This window comes from Entelurus aequoreus, linkage group LG10 (genome assembly GCF_033978785.1).
Source record: "Entelurus aequoreus isolate RoL-2023_Sb linkage group LG10, RoL_Eaeq_v1.1, whole genome shotgun sequence".
In the NCBI taxonomy this organism is placed as follows: Eukaryota; Metazoa; Chordata; class Actinopteri; order Syngnathiformes; family Syngnathidae; genus Entelurus; species Entelurus aequoreus.
Window position 1 is genome coordinate 30,744,847 of NC_084740.1, and position 16,923 is coordinate 30,761,769.

Sequence of the window (16,923 nt, forward strand, 5' to 3'; positions counted from 1 at the left end):
GAAAATATTTGAAAAACTATCCAAAGATGCTGGAGAAAACTATGGTTCATGTTGTACTGTGCAAAAGCCATTGTAGTAGAATTTCTGACCTTTGACCTATAGTTCATGTCTGTCAAAAATGTATGCTCATTTTGATTTCTCTTCCTCTTCTGTGGGACAAAAGTGAACTTTAAGTCGTGCCAACCTGTCTAACTGAATGTGTTGACTGTCTAAAAGATTCGAGTTGTTATGGAACAGATAGTGCGTCAATGTCTTGTTTTGTTTTCCCTAACAAGAGAGATAAGAAAGGGATAAAGCCAAACGAAGAGAGTGTTTTGGGCACCATCTTTTTCATGGTGACGGGCGCGCCCGGGGGGGAAACTTTCTGTGTGCTAGACAACTCAACCCAACCATTGTACCATTTGATTATGAGTAAAATAAAACTCTTGTGTTAAATCTACTTTGATTCTCATTGACAACCTGGACTTTCCACTACAAAATTGGCGTCACGAACTAGGATGGTCCAGAACTCTGCAAGTCAACATCCGCTCCCGGCTTCTCTCTCAGGCAGACAACGCTTGCACGCGCGCATCTAATAAAAGGTAAGCTATTTTGCTTATTGTGTAAAAGTTATCTGTCTGAAGAGAGACGGGATCGGTAAGATGAAAACTGAATTTTTTTTTCATAAAAGATAGTTCTCCAAAAACAACCTAGACTGAGGCATGTGTTGGTTGGCTTGAGTTGTATTATATGTGATCATTTGTCTGTGTGTTTGTTGAAAACTTGTAATCTCTTGTTTTTAACAAATGGGGATTGTTGATAGAATTTTGGTGGTTTGGAGTGTAGAAGCATAGACGATGTGAGACGAAAAATTTCTTTTAACCTCTTCATCCTCTGTCGTTGTTGGCAGAGGATGCTTTTTTCTGCAAGTACATGGTTAGCCGGAGTTGGACACAGCGACATTTAAGGCAAGGTTGGCTAAACTGATGTGACATTTGGCCCACACAAATTTATGACGTCTATGAAGGTCCTACGTATCTGTCTATGTGGAAGCTGCAGCCGGGTAAAAAGCCTGATATAAGGTGATCGTTCAGTGACTCCGGTAAAGGAGATCAACTGAGCCAAGTTGTCACGAATTTGGAAATTTGCTGCAGTATAGATGGATAGAGTAAGGGCTCCATATGGTAGAGCCTTGGTGAAACTATATGGACTGACCAGACACGATGTACTGTAGAAATTGAAGGGTGATTCCTGGTAATTCTACAGCGCCTTAGGCTGTTATCCGTGTTGGTCAGGAAGGAAAAGCAGGATTTGCTCCGCTGAATGGGTTAATCGCCATTATATGAGTAAGAATGACCTGCGTGTGTGTGTTATGAGACGGCCGATTCCACAAAAGCACGCGTGCATTAGTTGTTTATATTGGTCCGGACCAGGGGGGAGTGTTTTGTGGGATAAAAATGTGTGTTTTTTAAATTTATATATATATATCTGCGTATTTTAATAACTTTTGTGTAGCACCTGGTTTCTTATCTGTTTTAATTCTCCCTCATGCTTTTGTGAGAGTTCCCTAACGCTTTTTTCGCACCCACGCTGATCTGCAAGAGCTGGGAAATTGTTGGTTATGTGTGTGCGTGTGAGAAAATAGACAAAGTTATGTACAGAAAACACATGAGTGAATGATCCATCCATATAATTATTTTCTTTCGCTTATCAAGAGGTTGGATCGCGGAGGCAGCAGCCTAAGCAGGGAGGCTCCCCCTCGTGGGCGCTGCGAGCTAATTCCAGTCATTTGAATTTGTTTTTAACTATACTGGTGATTGTGACTGTGCGATATTACAGTTGTTTTAATTTACCAGCTCTTGCTCGCTGGTAAATTCTCTGTGTGTGAGTGACTGTGTGACGCATATAAAAAAAAAAAGAGCTGGGAGACATTTTGAGATAAGAGTGTGTGCGTGTGACGAGGCTGTGTGAATGACAGCTGCGTGAGGCATTAGTTCGAAGAGGAGTGACACATAGCATTGAGCTAGGTTAGCATTGTGTTAGCATAGCATTGAGCTAGGTTAGCATTGTGTTAGCATAGCATTGGGCTAGGTTAGCAAAAGTTTGCTTACTGAGGCATAGTAAGGCTAGGTTAGCATCTAGCTTGGCATTACCAAGTGTGGTTAAACAGTTATTCTCGGTCTGTAGAGTGTGCTAGTAGTAGGTGCTTGCTAAGTCCAGTAAAATAATAGATATATGGAAAATTACACGGTTAATTATCAATAAATAAATACGGATTGTGGGACATTGAAACATTGTTTAATTCATCATTCATTTATATGTCTAGTATACTTTTTTTTGGTACAGCTTTGCTGCTTATCTGATCCATCCAGTTCCTGTGGGAAGTTGCGACAAACACGAACATCATAGATTAGGACACATTGTAACTTTGAATTAATAGCTATACAACAAATAAATTAATAATATTGAATTTAAATTTGATAAAGATAAATTGATCATACATTGACATTTTAATTTTTTTTAGGAATAAACACACAATCAAATAAAAGTTAAATTTATATTCTAATACATCTAAGGGCATCTGTGAAACATAGAGTCTGAAGAAGTACAGATAAGAGCCACTCAGCGCCATTGTCAAAACAAAACGTAGAGAAGCGTTAAACAAATTCTAATCAGAAGGAAGACAGACCAAAATATGAGAACTTAAGTAAACAGACAGCAAGTAAACCAGAAATAATAATGTAAATAAATAACAAAGAAAGCAAATTTCTATGTGACATTGGTGCATGTAGAATTACAAATAGAGAATAAAACTAAATGAAAATAACTGTCTGCAAGATGAGCATGACGTCATGAATTGTGCTCGGGTTAGTAATAGATAGATAGATAGACAGATAAAACGTTATTGATTCCTTCAGGAGAGTTCCCTTTGGAAGAAGAACTAAAAAGTAAACAGTAACTAATAAGGGTATAAATGGAAACAAAATAGATTCTATTAAAAGAGAAACTGGGCATTAACGACCATGATATAAAAAAAAGTATTGCACTGTTATTGTTTTGCATTCCCTGTCATCCTAGCCCCCCAAAGAGGAGTTGTACAGTGTAATGATGTATGAGACAAAGGATTTTTCATAGGCTAAACCAGTAGTTCTCAAATGAGGGTATGGTGTTTCCGCCCGGACAAAAAAGGGAGGTACTTGAAGGTATGCCAAGGGGTACCTGAGATTTTAAATATTTTAAAATGCAGACAATAAAAATAAACACAGTACGGACGTTAAAAGTTAAAAGATTAAAAGATTTAGCTGAAAGATAAGGAGAAACGTGAATAAAAACATTCCTTTGTTTTGGAGAGTATCACGCACAGCGGGAGGTCAGAGTGCAAGCATGACAGCTTGCTCGCGCCTACTGATAGACAAATGATAGTTTAAATTAACGTATAGATAATCTTTAAGTGAATTAAAAGGGTACTTAAATACACATGAAGTAGTACGTATAATCTTTGAATTAAGGTTTTTGATTAGCAATTAATGGGATAGTTAAGACTGTAATTTTAAAACGTGATATGCAAATTGAACTAACCGAGAGGATATGAAAACGATGGGTGTACATGTTTTGAGTTCCAAATTCTGGAGGAAAAAACCTCAACAAAACGTAAAACCATACAGACGGACTTGGGTGATAGCCACGGTTGTGCTAGGTCAAGCGAGGGTGGAAAGGATATGCAGCCGGGGGACTGCCAGCTTCTCTGAACAAGACAAGCTCCAAAGTTGTACCCAGAACATGCTCACAAAAATACAGGTGTGACAGCAGGACGAACAGCAGGATACAAACAGACCCCTGCTGGACATAAGTGTCAACGGACAATGTTCAACACAATCTTTGAAGCATTCCTTTGTGGTCAACCTGCACACACCTTGTAATGACCTGCTTACGAACTGTGCCCTGACAATTCAATACTGCACAGAAGGAACTTCCTGATGTTGCCTGACAGCACGACATCAGCTGACAACTACTGGGGACGCCTCCCAGGAATGAGTGGAAGACGGGGACTGCTCCTACTGTCCTAGCACTGGCTGACGGAGGTGCGTCCGTGTGCCCTGCCACCCAAACCGCCAAAGTGTATGATCACCAATTAGACGACTCATAATAGGAGCCTTTTGACTCTTATATATGGTGGGACTCAAGGTATGGCCGCTCATGTGAACTATCCTTAAAACAATTAGAAAGGTATAAGATGGACAACTAATGACCCACATTGTTCCTTTGCTCTCTGTCCTGCCTACGAAACAAAAAAAAAATTTAGGTCAAATGATAAAACAGGGCGTAGCTGCCGCTGATTGAACCAATATGCAAATCAATTATCTCGGTTGTCTGTTAAAAACATAGCTATTGGTTGCAATTTGGACATTTCTGCTGTAGGCTACAAAGAGCTAGCAGCTACACAACAGCTGAGCTAAAACAAAATTCAAGCATATCAAATATTTATAGTTGTTTATTACATACACAAAGTCGCAGAGAGACAGAAGTCTGTAGAAAGTATTCAGTAACAAACGTGTCCGCATTAATAAACTTTCTACCACAGGAAATATACTGAACAAATACAGCAGTTACTGTCAGACTCTAATCCGGATTACCGTGTCTATCAGAGACATGGTTAAAACCCACAACACCTTTACGTTCTAATTAATGTCCCGGGGGACAAGATTACAGAAAAGACAGATCGAGTGACAAAGGGGGGAGGAATTATGATTTATGAAAGGGAAAAGATTAAAAGTAGATCAATTTGAGTATGTTGAAATTAAAATCACATTTTCCTCAGAAATGTATTTCAAGGTAATTGTAGTATACCGACCGACCACAGCTAAAGACATTTTTCTTGATTCATTTTCAGACATCCTCAAACAGCATAGTATGACAGAAGTAACGTCATGGAGGACGTTAATCTGGACTGGTTAAATAAGACGCGTAGAAAGAAACGTAAGGATATTATAAACGGCTTCTACATAATACAAATGAAAGCAGCCCTACTAGAATTACAATTGGATGACAAAAATTAAAGAGAACATCTGTAAATAAACGGATACAAAACCAGAAAGAAGAGTGTTAAAATAAAAATACCATTGGATTCTAATAAAGACATGAGGACTCAGCTCTCATAAGAGCAATTATAACAGGTCTAAATACAGATCGTATGTTTTCAAAAGTTTTGAGGAACAAAGGCTGACTTTCACTTAGAATTAATCAAAGCTGTAAAAGGGAACAATAGAGAGTTATGGAAAACCAGATACAAACTTACGGAAAGAGAGCAAACAAGAAACAACACTATAACATTAAATATCAATGGCGCTACTATCGCAGACAGTCTGGGCATAAGTGGTAATTTTGATGAACATTTCATCCAGTCTGTACAAACCCTGAATAAAAAATCCCTCAAAATCAGTGCAAATAATTGTCATTTATTCAGGATGGACTAATTTTAGAATTAACAAATTAAACAAAGTTAAACAAAATCTTCACTGCATTATCAGACTCACGATCTAGAGATATATATATGGGTTGGACACTATCTTCCTAAAAACATATAAGGATTGTATTATTGCTCGTATAACAACGATTGATAAATAAATCAATAACGGAAAACACTTTCCCTACCACGTGGAGAAACTGCTACTATGATTAAATCCATAAAGCAGGAAATAAAGAAGACCAGAACATGTACAGACCAATTAGCTTTCTCCATGTTATAACAAAAGGAATAGAACATTTGAAATTAAAAAGTGGCTTTGGAGCAATCAAGGCTGTTCAGATGGTCACTAAGAGGGGCATTATGTTGACAAATCAATTTAATGAGTATTATATTTATCTATGAGAGCATTTTTGTTGTAAATTGTGAGGTATGGCTGTTAAAAGCTTGGTTGTTTTTATGAATGATGACAGATGTGAACAAGAGCATGTATGGTCTTTGTGTGATGATGTAAATAAGGTGTGGTTGTATTGTATATTAAGTATGTGTCCATGAAGGGGCATTTGGTGACTTTTCTTATAATTGAATACAGGCTACAGTATGATTATTTTTGATTAATTATTGATTATTATGAATGTATATATTTATTATGATTAATTAGTGTCATAATTTTAGTGCTTGATTTGTGGATCCCTTTAATTTAGGTAGCCAGGGACTACAGATGGAAAGTAGCTATTTAGATATAATCTAGTACAGAACATATCTGTTTCTGAACTTAATGTTTCTGTGCATTGTCCCATCATAGATAGACTAAATTAAATACAACTATTTAGTGAATTATTGAGGCCACAATAATTCACTAGGTGTTGTAAAATATCAAAGTACTATTGCAAAAGCGAACAGTGACCTCAAACATGACCTGTCCTCCGCCTCTGTTCTTGCTGCGCTTGACTATCAGCTGTCTTTTCTTTTTCTTGGATGTTTCTGAAACTACTAATACTACTACTACTACTACTATTACTATTACTACGACTAACACTGTCCCTGTGAGAGGGACAGAGGGGGGAGGTGAGTTTGGATTGGGTCAAGTTTGAGCGTGTTGAGGTTTTATTTAATGGATATGATCAATCCGGTACAAGGATAAAGGAACGTAATGATTTAGATTGACAATTGCAGTGGTTGGCGGAAGCAACCCCAACCTCAAAGGAGGGTGCCAATTCAGTAATTAAATGTTTTGTGAATGATCTAATATCCCGACATGGTTTCCCCAAAAAGATTAGGTCAAACAACGGCACCTATTTTAAGAAAACAGGTTAATTTCTTCTTCAGTCACAAGATCAGCACTTCTCAGGACCAGCAGCTTCCTAGGAAGGTGGAAAGACCATGAGACCAAAATGGTAAGTTTGCAAAATGTAGAATTTGTGTGCCAGTTCCTCTGTGCAGATTTGAGGATGAAAGCAGCCACTCCAGATTCCCTTGCACTCGCTAAGAGGGGCACGGTCAAAGCCGATCCAGGACCAACACCCGATACCTGACTGGAAGGAACCGAGAGGAGAGACAACACCTTGCCAGCGATGACGAGAACAACTAAGGTTGCCAGCCAATATGTCCACCGGGACTCCAGCAGCTGTGGAAAGAAGTGTCGGGAGTGCCGAAGCAGCGAGGAGGCCTGAAGCAAGCCGAGGGCCTGGACCAAAGCCCCAACGCCCCATACTCTGCCCCAGCCTTCCCCAAAGCCCCCACAGCTCCAACTATACCTGAGTTTTCCCCAATTTCGGCCAGCACGCACATGCCACTGAACAGTCTGCCCAATGGACTGAACCACACCCCAAGAACAGACAGAGACAGACTGTTTGAGTGGATCTCTTTCTTCACCAAGGCAGCCAAAAGCCCAACGAGGTGTCGGCAGGCCACCAGCCTGAGGCACCACCGAGCCATCCATACGAGCACTAATCGAACATGGACTCATACGAAATTCAGTTGTGTGTACAAAATCAATTGGTAACTACATTCATTGCAAATGCCGGGAAAAATAATAATGCAACAGCTTACAGTCATAAGTCTATATTAATTCTAAACCAGATCTTGTTTGATTCATTATTAATGTAAAAATACATCTTGAATAAGCATACATATATTCATCTAATTATGTTCATGATCAAAGTATTTTGGTATTACGTTACTAACTCAAAGGGTAGGCCACTAATTGTGTTCTGTGAGATGGTTTTACTGCAGGCTGGTAACAGCGATCGCTCTGAAGGAGGGTCATAGACGGAATTTTTGCCTCGTATAAAAACATTGAGGTTTTTGCCTCTATCTGCGGTAGAGATTTAATTTAGTGGTCTATATCAGAAATTGTTTTGGTCCAGGGTCTTAAGACCCTGGAAGGCGGGTATGTAGTAGAATTTCTGACCTTTGACCTATAGTTCATGTCTGTCAAAAATGTATGCTCATTTTGATTTCTCTTCCTCTTCTGTGGGACAAAAGTGAACTTTAAGTCGTGCCAACCTGTCTAACTGAATGTGTTGACTGTCTAAAAGATTCGAGTTGTTATGGAACAGATAGGGAAAACAAAACAAGACATTGACGCACTAACAAGAGAGATAAGAAAGGGATAAAGCCAAACGAAGAGAGTGTTTTGGGCACCATCTTTTTCATGGTGACGGGCGCGCCCGGGGGGGAAACTTTCTGTGTGCTAGACAACTCAACCCAACCATTGTACCATTTGATTATGAGTAAAATAAAACTCTTGTGTTAAATCTACTTTGATTCTCATTGACAACCTGGACTTTCCACTACACCATCAAAGTGTGTAAAACTGTGATGTTGCCATAGAAACGTGTGCCAATGACCAAAGAACGGGGATCCATCCATTCATTTATATTCGACTAAATTGTTAAGGGGGCCACATTTCCTGAAAGCTACGGACCACGGGGCCGAACTTCTGCCTTCACTATTAGTCTTAGTTTGTGTATTCTGGAGAACCATCGTCCTCTCTAGTAGACATTTGATTTTAGTCTTTTTATTTTGAAGGTAGAAAGCGCAATACAAGTATAACCCATTTATTTATCATTTTGTCATTTACAGGAGCGCTTTGCTGTTTTTAAGGCTCTTCTGCAAAAAGGTGAGTCTCTCACAAGTAAGGGAAGACCTACAATGGAGCCTTGAGGAACACCACTAGTATAACTAAAGAAGTAAACAAGCTACACTGACACCTCAGTTACATAAATCACATTATGGAAAAAATGTGTAACTGCCAAAAAGGAGAGGACCAAAAAGAGTGCCTTGAGGAACGCCTCAGTTATGTAATTTAAAGGTTTGAACTAAAGTGTTGCTAGCAAGGTGTCAAAGTCAATGAAAGGATCTGCCAATGTGTTTAGAGTAGAGATGTCAGGCAGGCCGATATTATCGGCCGATAAATGCTTTAAAATGTAATATCGGAAATTATCGGTATCGGTTTCAACCTCCCAATTTTCCTGGGAGACTCCCGAATTTCAGTGCCCCTCCCGAAAATCTCCATGGGTAACCATTCTCCTGAATTTCAACCGGACAACATTTTTGGGGGCGTGCCTTAAAGGCACTGCCTTTAGCGTCCTCTACAACCTGTCGTCACGTCCGCTTTTCCTCCATACAAACAGCGTGCCAGCCCAGTCACATATTATATGCGGCTTTTACCCACACACAAGTGAACTTGGTCAACAGCCATACAGGTCACACTGATGGTTGCCGTATAAACAACTTTAACACTGTTACAAATATGCGCCACACTGTGAACCCACACCAAACAAGAATGACAAACACATTTTGGGAGAACATCCGCACCGTAACACAACATAAACACAACAGAACAAATACCCAGAACCCCTTGCAGCACTAACTCTTCAGGGACGCTACAATATACACCCCCCGCTACCACCAAACCCCCCCACCTGAACCCCGAATTCGGAGGTCTCAAGGTTGGCAAGTATGCTCTAGTATACTCTGGACTGAAGCTGTGTGCCTTCATTGTTTTTGTAGCTGTTGTTTTGCGGTGTTTAAAATAATAATAATAATAATGCACTTTGTGAAAGACAAAGTATAGTATTTCCCATAGTTGTAGTGGGAATTAGGATTATCTCAGGGAGAGCATGTCCCAAATTCCAAGCTGCTGTTTTGAGGCATGTTAAAAAAAATAATGCACTTTGTGACTTTAATAATAAATATGGCAGTGCCATGTTGGCATTTTTTTCCATAACTGGAGTTGAAGTTGTTCTCTTATTTTGGAAAACCTTGTTTTTCATTGATTGATTGAAACTTGTATTAGTAGATTGCACAGTACAGTACAAATTCCGTACAATTGACCACTAAATGGTAACACCAGAATAAGTTTTTCAACTTGTTTAAGTCGGGGTCCACGTTAATCAATTCATGGTAAAGTAACATTGTTTAATGCATCCAGCGGGGCATCACAACAAAATTAGGCATAATAATGTGTTAATTCCACGACTGTGTATATCGGTATCGGTTGATATCGGAATCAGTAATTAAGAGTTGGACAATATCGTAATATCGGATATAGGCAAAAAAGCCTTTATCGGACATCTCTAGTTTAGAGTGGTCCAGAATGATTGTCTCCCAAGTTTTGAACTGAACCTGGTGTCATTCCCGGGCCGGTCTTGGCTCCCTGGTTGCCAGTTGAATAGCCCTGCCATACACCATGAAATGAACCTTAGAGCTAAGCAAATCAGTCAAAAAAACGGGTGGCTAACTGTGGCTATTGTTGTTCTTTTTGATTGCCGTCACTTCTTATTGTGGACTGAATCATCTTGTACTGAGCAGCCAGGACACAAAGTTACACAAAGCTGCCATGTTGCTAATTTGCCTAAACGTTGTTCAGACAAAGACAAATGGTTACTGTATTAATAATAATTTAATATGTTACTGTATTAATAATAATTTAATATGACTATTATTATCATCATCATTGTTTTTATACAATCAGAACACAAATATATTATCATCATTGTTGTCTTGTATCATTGACTACGCCATATTGTACTGAGCAGCCAGGACAGACGCGTGCATACTTACCGCTATGTTAGCTATGTAACATATGTCCTGGCTGCTCAGTAGAGTATGGTACAAGGAAATAATAATAATAATAATATTAAATACTAGTTCTTTTTGACATAACTCGTCCTATTGCTAGTTAGCAGCAAGGTGTGTTTGTGTTTATATGTGTAACATGGTTATAGTGGTCATTTACATTGTATTTCCTTTTTACTCTTTTTCATTCAGTGTCTATGTGTAATTATGCTCCTTTGCCTATTTCTAACTACTGTATGTGGTCCCTTTAAATATATTTATTCTATATTTTCTTATTATATTTTATTGCTTTTGTATTGTTTATTATATGTTTTCCTCTTTTCTCGTGCTTTTGAGTGTCCTTTTTATCGTTTCTTCTCAAAACTGACCGAAGGGTGGCAGCTTTTCTTGTTCCTTTTCTTTATTTAGTCATCTCTTAATTATTCTTTTATCATATCATTGGGTTTATCTTATTTGTGTTGTGATTATTTTAATCCTAAATTCCTCACACTCTTTTTGTGCATACAAAGGACAAACACATTTGGCTCCTTGGTTGTTATTTACTTCTGTTATTTATTTATTATGTTCTATGTTAATTAGTGGTCATGTTAAAAACAAAGAATAAACATGTTAAAAAAATGTAACTATTGTGAACAAATAATTTCCCTTGGGAATCAATAAAGTTAATCTAAGTCTAAGTTAGGTCAACAATAGAACATTTATAAAAATTCTAATAATAAAGTACCCACTCATTTCTAACAGATTCCCCAAGTTGGCTTATGCAATTTGGCTTTGTGGTGCTTGGTTTGTTTGGTACACACACCTCTGTCCTGGCTGCTCAGTACAATATGGCAAAATAAACAAAAAGTGTGTTCAATGGTGCTATTTTTCACACTTTTTTCAGTTACAATTTACTATATTATTTTTGGAATAGATGATTAGAAATGTGTGGAGTCACAATCGTTTGATAAAGATTTAAATATCAAAACAAGTTCCACTGAACATAAACGAAGAAGCAGCCACTTTAGTGTTTTCATTATAACAAACAAAAAGAAGCAGCAACAACAGAAAATAAAGGAGATAGATAGATGTTAAGAAATATTTACGACGAGCACTGTTGTCCGGACAGAACAGTTTGCTTTAAAAAAGGTCTATAAAGAAAATAACCACCTTTTTGTATCTTTATTTTTATCTTATAGTTAAATTACGTCCACATGATGATATGAGCTGCATTTAAGTATCAGGAGTGGTCAGCATCCAGTAACTGCATGCACTTTAAAATGTTACACTTGCCGCACTGTTGTTCACAATTAACTCATCAGTGCTGTTTGCCATCTATTACTAATACAACATTGCTGCCATATACTTGTTAAGAAGTGTGGTCAAAGAGAGCAGCACTTTTCCTTTCCACTATCTCATGCATTGCAAATCATTATTACAATGAAAAAAGGGAGTTAAAAGTAGCTTTAATCCAAATATTGCCTGCTTCCAATTAATGGCTGTCATCATCGCGATTTAGGTAAATAACCGCTCCAGCTTTTATTAATAGAGCCTTTGTGGCTAAACACCACAGATGATGTTGCTTCTCTTCAAACAACAAAATTGTACTGCTCTCTATTATGACTTAATTATCTTAATTTCTGTTACGTAACTTGTCATACACAGTTCTAGTCAAAAGTGTGGACAGTTTTTTCATGCTAACTTGTTGACTGTCAGTGTTGCTATTGAGATTCATGCATTATTCACTGAGAAATTAAGGAAGGAAGTCAGGTAAATAAAACCTGCCATGGCATACGTAATTAAACTTTATGAAGCTTAAAGCTAGTCAACACTACATTGTTAACTGCGTCTCCTTTTGCAGCCCTGCATCTTGGTCTTGCTCCCTGTTCTCCACTCTAGAGCTCTCCATAAAGTCTGCAAAATCTATGCTTCAAGTCAGTGCCTATTTTTCTATGACAAAAAAACGGCTACAGCAAAGCTAACAAGGCAGAACCAAAACAAACCTGGGCTCCACCAAGCACCAGAGGTGGGTAGTAACGTGCTACATTTACTCCGTTACATTTACTTCAGTAACTTTTTGGAAAAATTGTACTTGTAAGGGTAGTTTTAATGCAACATACTTTCTACTTTTACTTAGGTATTTTTGTGAAGAAGAAACGCTACTTTTACACTGTTACTTTGAGTTTGAATTAGAGATGTCCGATAATGGCTTTTTTGCCGATATCCGATATTGTCCAACTCTTAATTACAGATTCCGATATCAACCGATACCGATATATACAGTTGTGGAATTAACACATTATTATGCCTAATTTTGTTGTGATGCCCCACTGGATGCATTAAACAATTTAACAAGGTTTTCCAAAATAAATCAACTGAAGTTATGGAAAAAAAATGCCAACATGGCACTGCCATATTTATTTTAACATGCCTCAAAACAGCAGCTTGGAATTTGGGACATGCTCTCCCTGAGAAAGCATGAGGAGGTTGAGGTGGGGGGGGGGGGGGGGGGGGTAGGGGCTAGCGGGGGGTGGGGGGTGTATATTGTAGCGTCCCGCAAGAGTTAGTGCTGCAAGGGGTTCTGGGTATTTGTTCTGTTGTGTTTATGTTATGTTACGGTGCGGATGTTCTCCCGGAATGTGTTTGTCATTCTTGTTTGGTGTGGGTTCACAGTGTGGCACATATTTGTAACAGTGTTAAAGTTGTTTATACGGCCACCCTCAGTGTGACCTGTATGGCTGTTGACAAAGTATGCGTTGCATTTACTTGTGTGTGTGAAAAGCCATACATATTATGTGATTGGGCCAGCACGCAAAAGCAGTGCCTTTAAGGTTTATTGGCGCTCTGTACTTCTCCCTACGTCCGTGTACCACTACGTACAGCGGCGTTTTAAAAAGTCATACATTTTAATTTTTTAAACCGATACCGATAATTTCCGATATTACATTTTAAAGCATTTATCGGCCGATAATATCGTCAGTCCGATATTATCGGACATCTCTAGTTTGAATCCAATCACTACATTTATTTATATCATCATTATATGTATTACAATCTATTGATGACTTCCTGCAAAGACCTCTTCATTGGTCGTGTTAGAGACACTTCTTCCAGCAGGCGCTGTCACAATCCAACATAAGCAAGAGTAACGTTTGACTAAGGCTGGGCGATAAAACGATATCGATATATATTGCAATAGACACGTAATCGATATCAGGAAAAAAATGCGTTCAATAAAATGTTCCATAAACTATTTTTTTCTTCGATAGAAGAAACAGGAAATGGCAAAGCATCAATAAAGGCACTCGCGAACCGAACAACGCAGGAAGTGGGAGGGACACGCTAACAGCCAATTAGGTAGCAGTATCAACTGTCTTGATTTGTTGCGCCATCTTGTTGTCTCGCGGTTGATTCTCTGCATAGAGTAAGAAGGGAAACTAAGAATTACTGCTGCAGAGAGCAAATAAATTGGGGATTAAACTGGGAAAGTCACCTTGACAGTATGATAGCTTTTTGGATTTTGTTAAAAGAGGACCAAGACGTTTGTATTCAATAATACCACACCACCTTAACCCCGCTCACCATTGAGCACAGCTGGCACCAAACCTGCAAAAATAGTTCTCATGTGTCTCAATGTTTACATTTTCACTGTTTTGTTACACTTTATTAAGCATTATTCATTTTCGCACCATCATTTTAAGAGGTCATTCTTAAGTGTTCAATGTGATTTTAGAAATTGTTTATATTGTTAAGAGCATTTCCATGGTTGTGTTGACATTTCCTTTCCACCTTGGTAGCTGAGGGGATTCTAATCAGAGGAAGGTTACATTTAAATACAAATGTTTGTTGGCACAGGGGTTAGTACGTGTGCCTCACAAAACCAAGGTCCTGAGTTCAATTCCGGGCTCGAGATCTTTCTGTGTGGAGTTTGTATGTTCTCCCTGTGACTGTGGGTTCCCTCCGGGTACTCCGGCTTCCTCCCACCTCCAAAATCATGCACTTGAGGATAGGTTGATTGGCAACACTAAATTGGCCCTAGTGTATGAATGTTGTGTATCTGTGTTGGCCCTGCGATGAGGTGGCGACTTGTCCAGGATGTACCCCGCCTTCCGCCTGAATGCAGCTGAGATAGACTCCCCCCGCGACCCGAAAGGGACAAGTGGTAGAAAATGGATGGATGGAACATTTAATATATTTTTCTCCTTGTACTAATTTTCCATAGTTCATTAAAAATGTCAATAGTTATTGATACCGACTGATAATAAACACTAATAGTGATACAGTTTTAAGCCAGCCCTACGTTTGACTCCATTCCGCCAATCAAATCAATCAAACATGACAGCACTCGAACTACACACTGCAAAAAGTGACAAAACGTCAGACGAGACAGCACAACTCTTCAAAGTTTACCTTACAAACTAATAAAAATAACATCATTTGTGTCAGGAGAAATGTTCACATTTTAGCCTACAATAATTCCACTTCCAACTAGAGGAAACATGTTGCGGTAAGTTGTGTAAATGCTCACATTACCTCTGGTATCACATCATAAGTGACTATGAAAAGTGAAAATAAATTCAGGAGTGGACACCCTATGAGAAAAAAAGGAAAACTGACGAAAGAAAAAAGGTCATTTCTATCAGCCCAAAGTGCTACCACGCAAGCCCTGAAAGAACATTTTGAAGATCAAGATTTCATTTCCTGCAATTGGGTGCATTTCTACACTATATTTTACCTTTAGATTTATTCTCATCGACTAATCTCTTTTGGTTGTCTTTTTGACACTTACATGTCGCATGTAATCTACCACATAATTTTTTGTTCTTTTTAGTAGATAATTTACCAACACTTTTTATCATTGAAAATGTAATGTCACATTCTATAACATGCAGAAAAAAGTTTCCCATCTGGCAACTCTATCCTTTGTTGTGACCTCTGTTTACACCCGTCACGTCAAAAATACACCTTCTTGCTGACTACTAATAAATACTTGAGAACTACAACTGGTGCGGAACTAACAGTGTTTGGATTGTAATCATTCAAATATGATTAGCAGCAAAGTAGAAAGTCGTCAACGTTGTGGCTCGAAGAGTGAACCAGGCATGTAAGCTAGCGAGATGATGCTAACTAGCAAGCTTGTTTCAGCGACCCCTTTATCGTCTCCCTGTCCTGCAACTCAGTACAGCATTTAAACAAGAGGAGCAGCGAGTACCTTTGGCAGAGGCAAGCGTTCATCAAATTTTGTTTCGATCCTATTTTTTTGGTATTTCATTAAAAAAAACACAGAAATTATATTTCGACGCAAAAAAGAATGTTGAAAAACGCGGATTTCCGCATTTTCGGATATTTCCCATGCCTGTAAATTAGAAGTTACTCACCAGTTACTCAGTACTTCAGTAGTTTTTTTCACTGAATATTAACTCTCATTCAATTATTTGGAGGACTACTTTCTACTTGAGTCATATTACTCTAAAGTAATGATACCCTTGAGTACAATTTGTGGCTATTCTACCCACCTCTGCCAAGCACACAAGCACCAATGACATTCAAGAGGTCATCAAGAGGCGAGAGAAAAAAGTGTTTCTAAGCCAGAGAGGGCGAGAAGCGGTCCAAGTTTTCAAGTGAAAACAGATCAATGGCTCGCTGCAAAAATGTCCTGCGTCATGTTTTCTCCTTGTCACAATGCTTCAGAGTTTCCTAAGTGATTTCTTTGTTTCCTGAAAGAACAACCAGTCTTGCGCAAGACCAATAAGATGTCCCTTCTTTCTAAACAAAATGAGCTTATGGTTGAAAATGGTATTCTTGGCTTTCCGTCCAAAAACCAATTATTTTCTAAGAGATATGTAGTCTTAAAAACATGAGGGTCTTCCTCTTGTAATGACGTGACAAGCAGAGCTGTATCTGCCTCATAATCAGCAGTAATTGTCCCCCCCCCCCTGACCCCCCTCCCACAAAAGACTATTAACCAAGTGGAGTGTTTATCAGTCAAGGAGTCATGGCTGCTCGGTGGATATCCAGCCAGCCTTGTTAGCATTGGAGTGGGAGGCGGCGAAAGGGGGCAGAAGGGGGAGAGAACGAGAACAAACAACACAAATGATTCCCAGCAGGACAAACGATGCTTATAAATTCCGGCCGGTTACAGTTAATTGCAACCATGGTTTCACTTCTCCCGCCTGCAGCCTGTCGACGAAAAAGAAGCAGATGAGCTCCCTCACCTGGTTTTTCTTGGAGTTCAGGGGGATCCGTAGCAGCTTCTCCGCCGTCTGGTGCAAAAAGTGCGGGTCGAGCACTCTGATTTGACCGACGTCACCTAGCCAGATTTGGGGAGGAGGCTTCCAGAAGCCTTTCCTGACCTAGGGGTGTAAACAGACGGAAAGATAGGAAGGAGCACGGAGATGCAAGCAAGCTGGTAACTC

At 39.0% G+C, this 16,923-nt stretch overlaps 1 protein-coding gene across 2 annotated transcripts in view; it reads right to left on the minus strand.

Moving 5' to 3' along the window:
- Window positions 1-16,923, minus strand: part of st3gal4 (ST3 beta-galactoside alpha-2,3-sialyltransferase 4) — a 76,122-nt gene that overhangs the window by 7,138 nt on the left and 52,061 nt on the right. For both annotated transcript variants that reach the window (XM_062060533.1, XM_062060532.1), the window contains one exon: window positions 16,723-16,860. In XM_062060533.1, coding sequence (XP_061916517.1) covers window positions 16,723-16,860 — 138 coding nt within the window. The remainder of the gene's footprint in view (window positions 1-16,722; window positions 16,861-16,923) is intronic.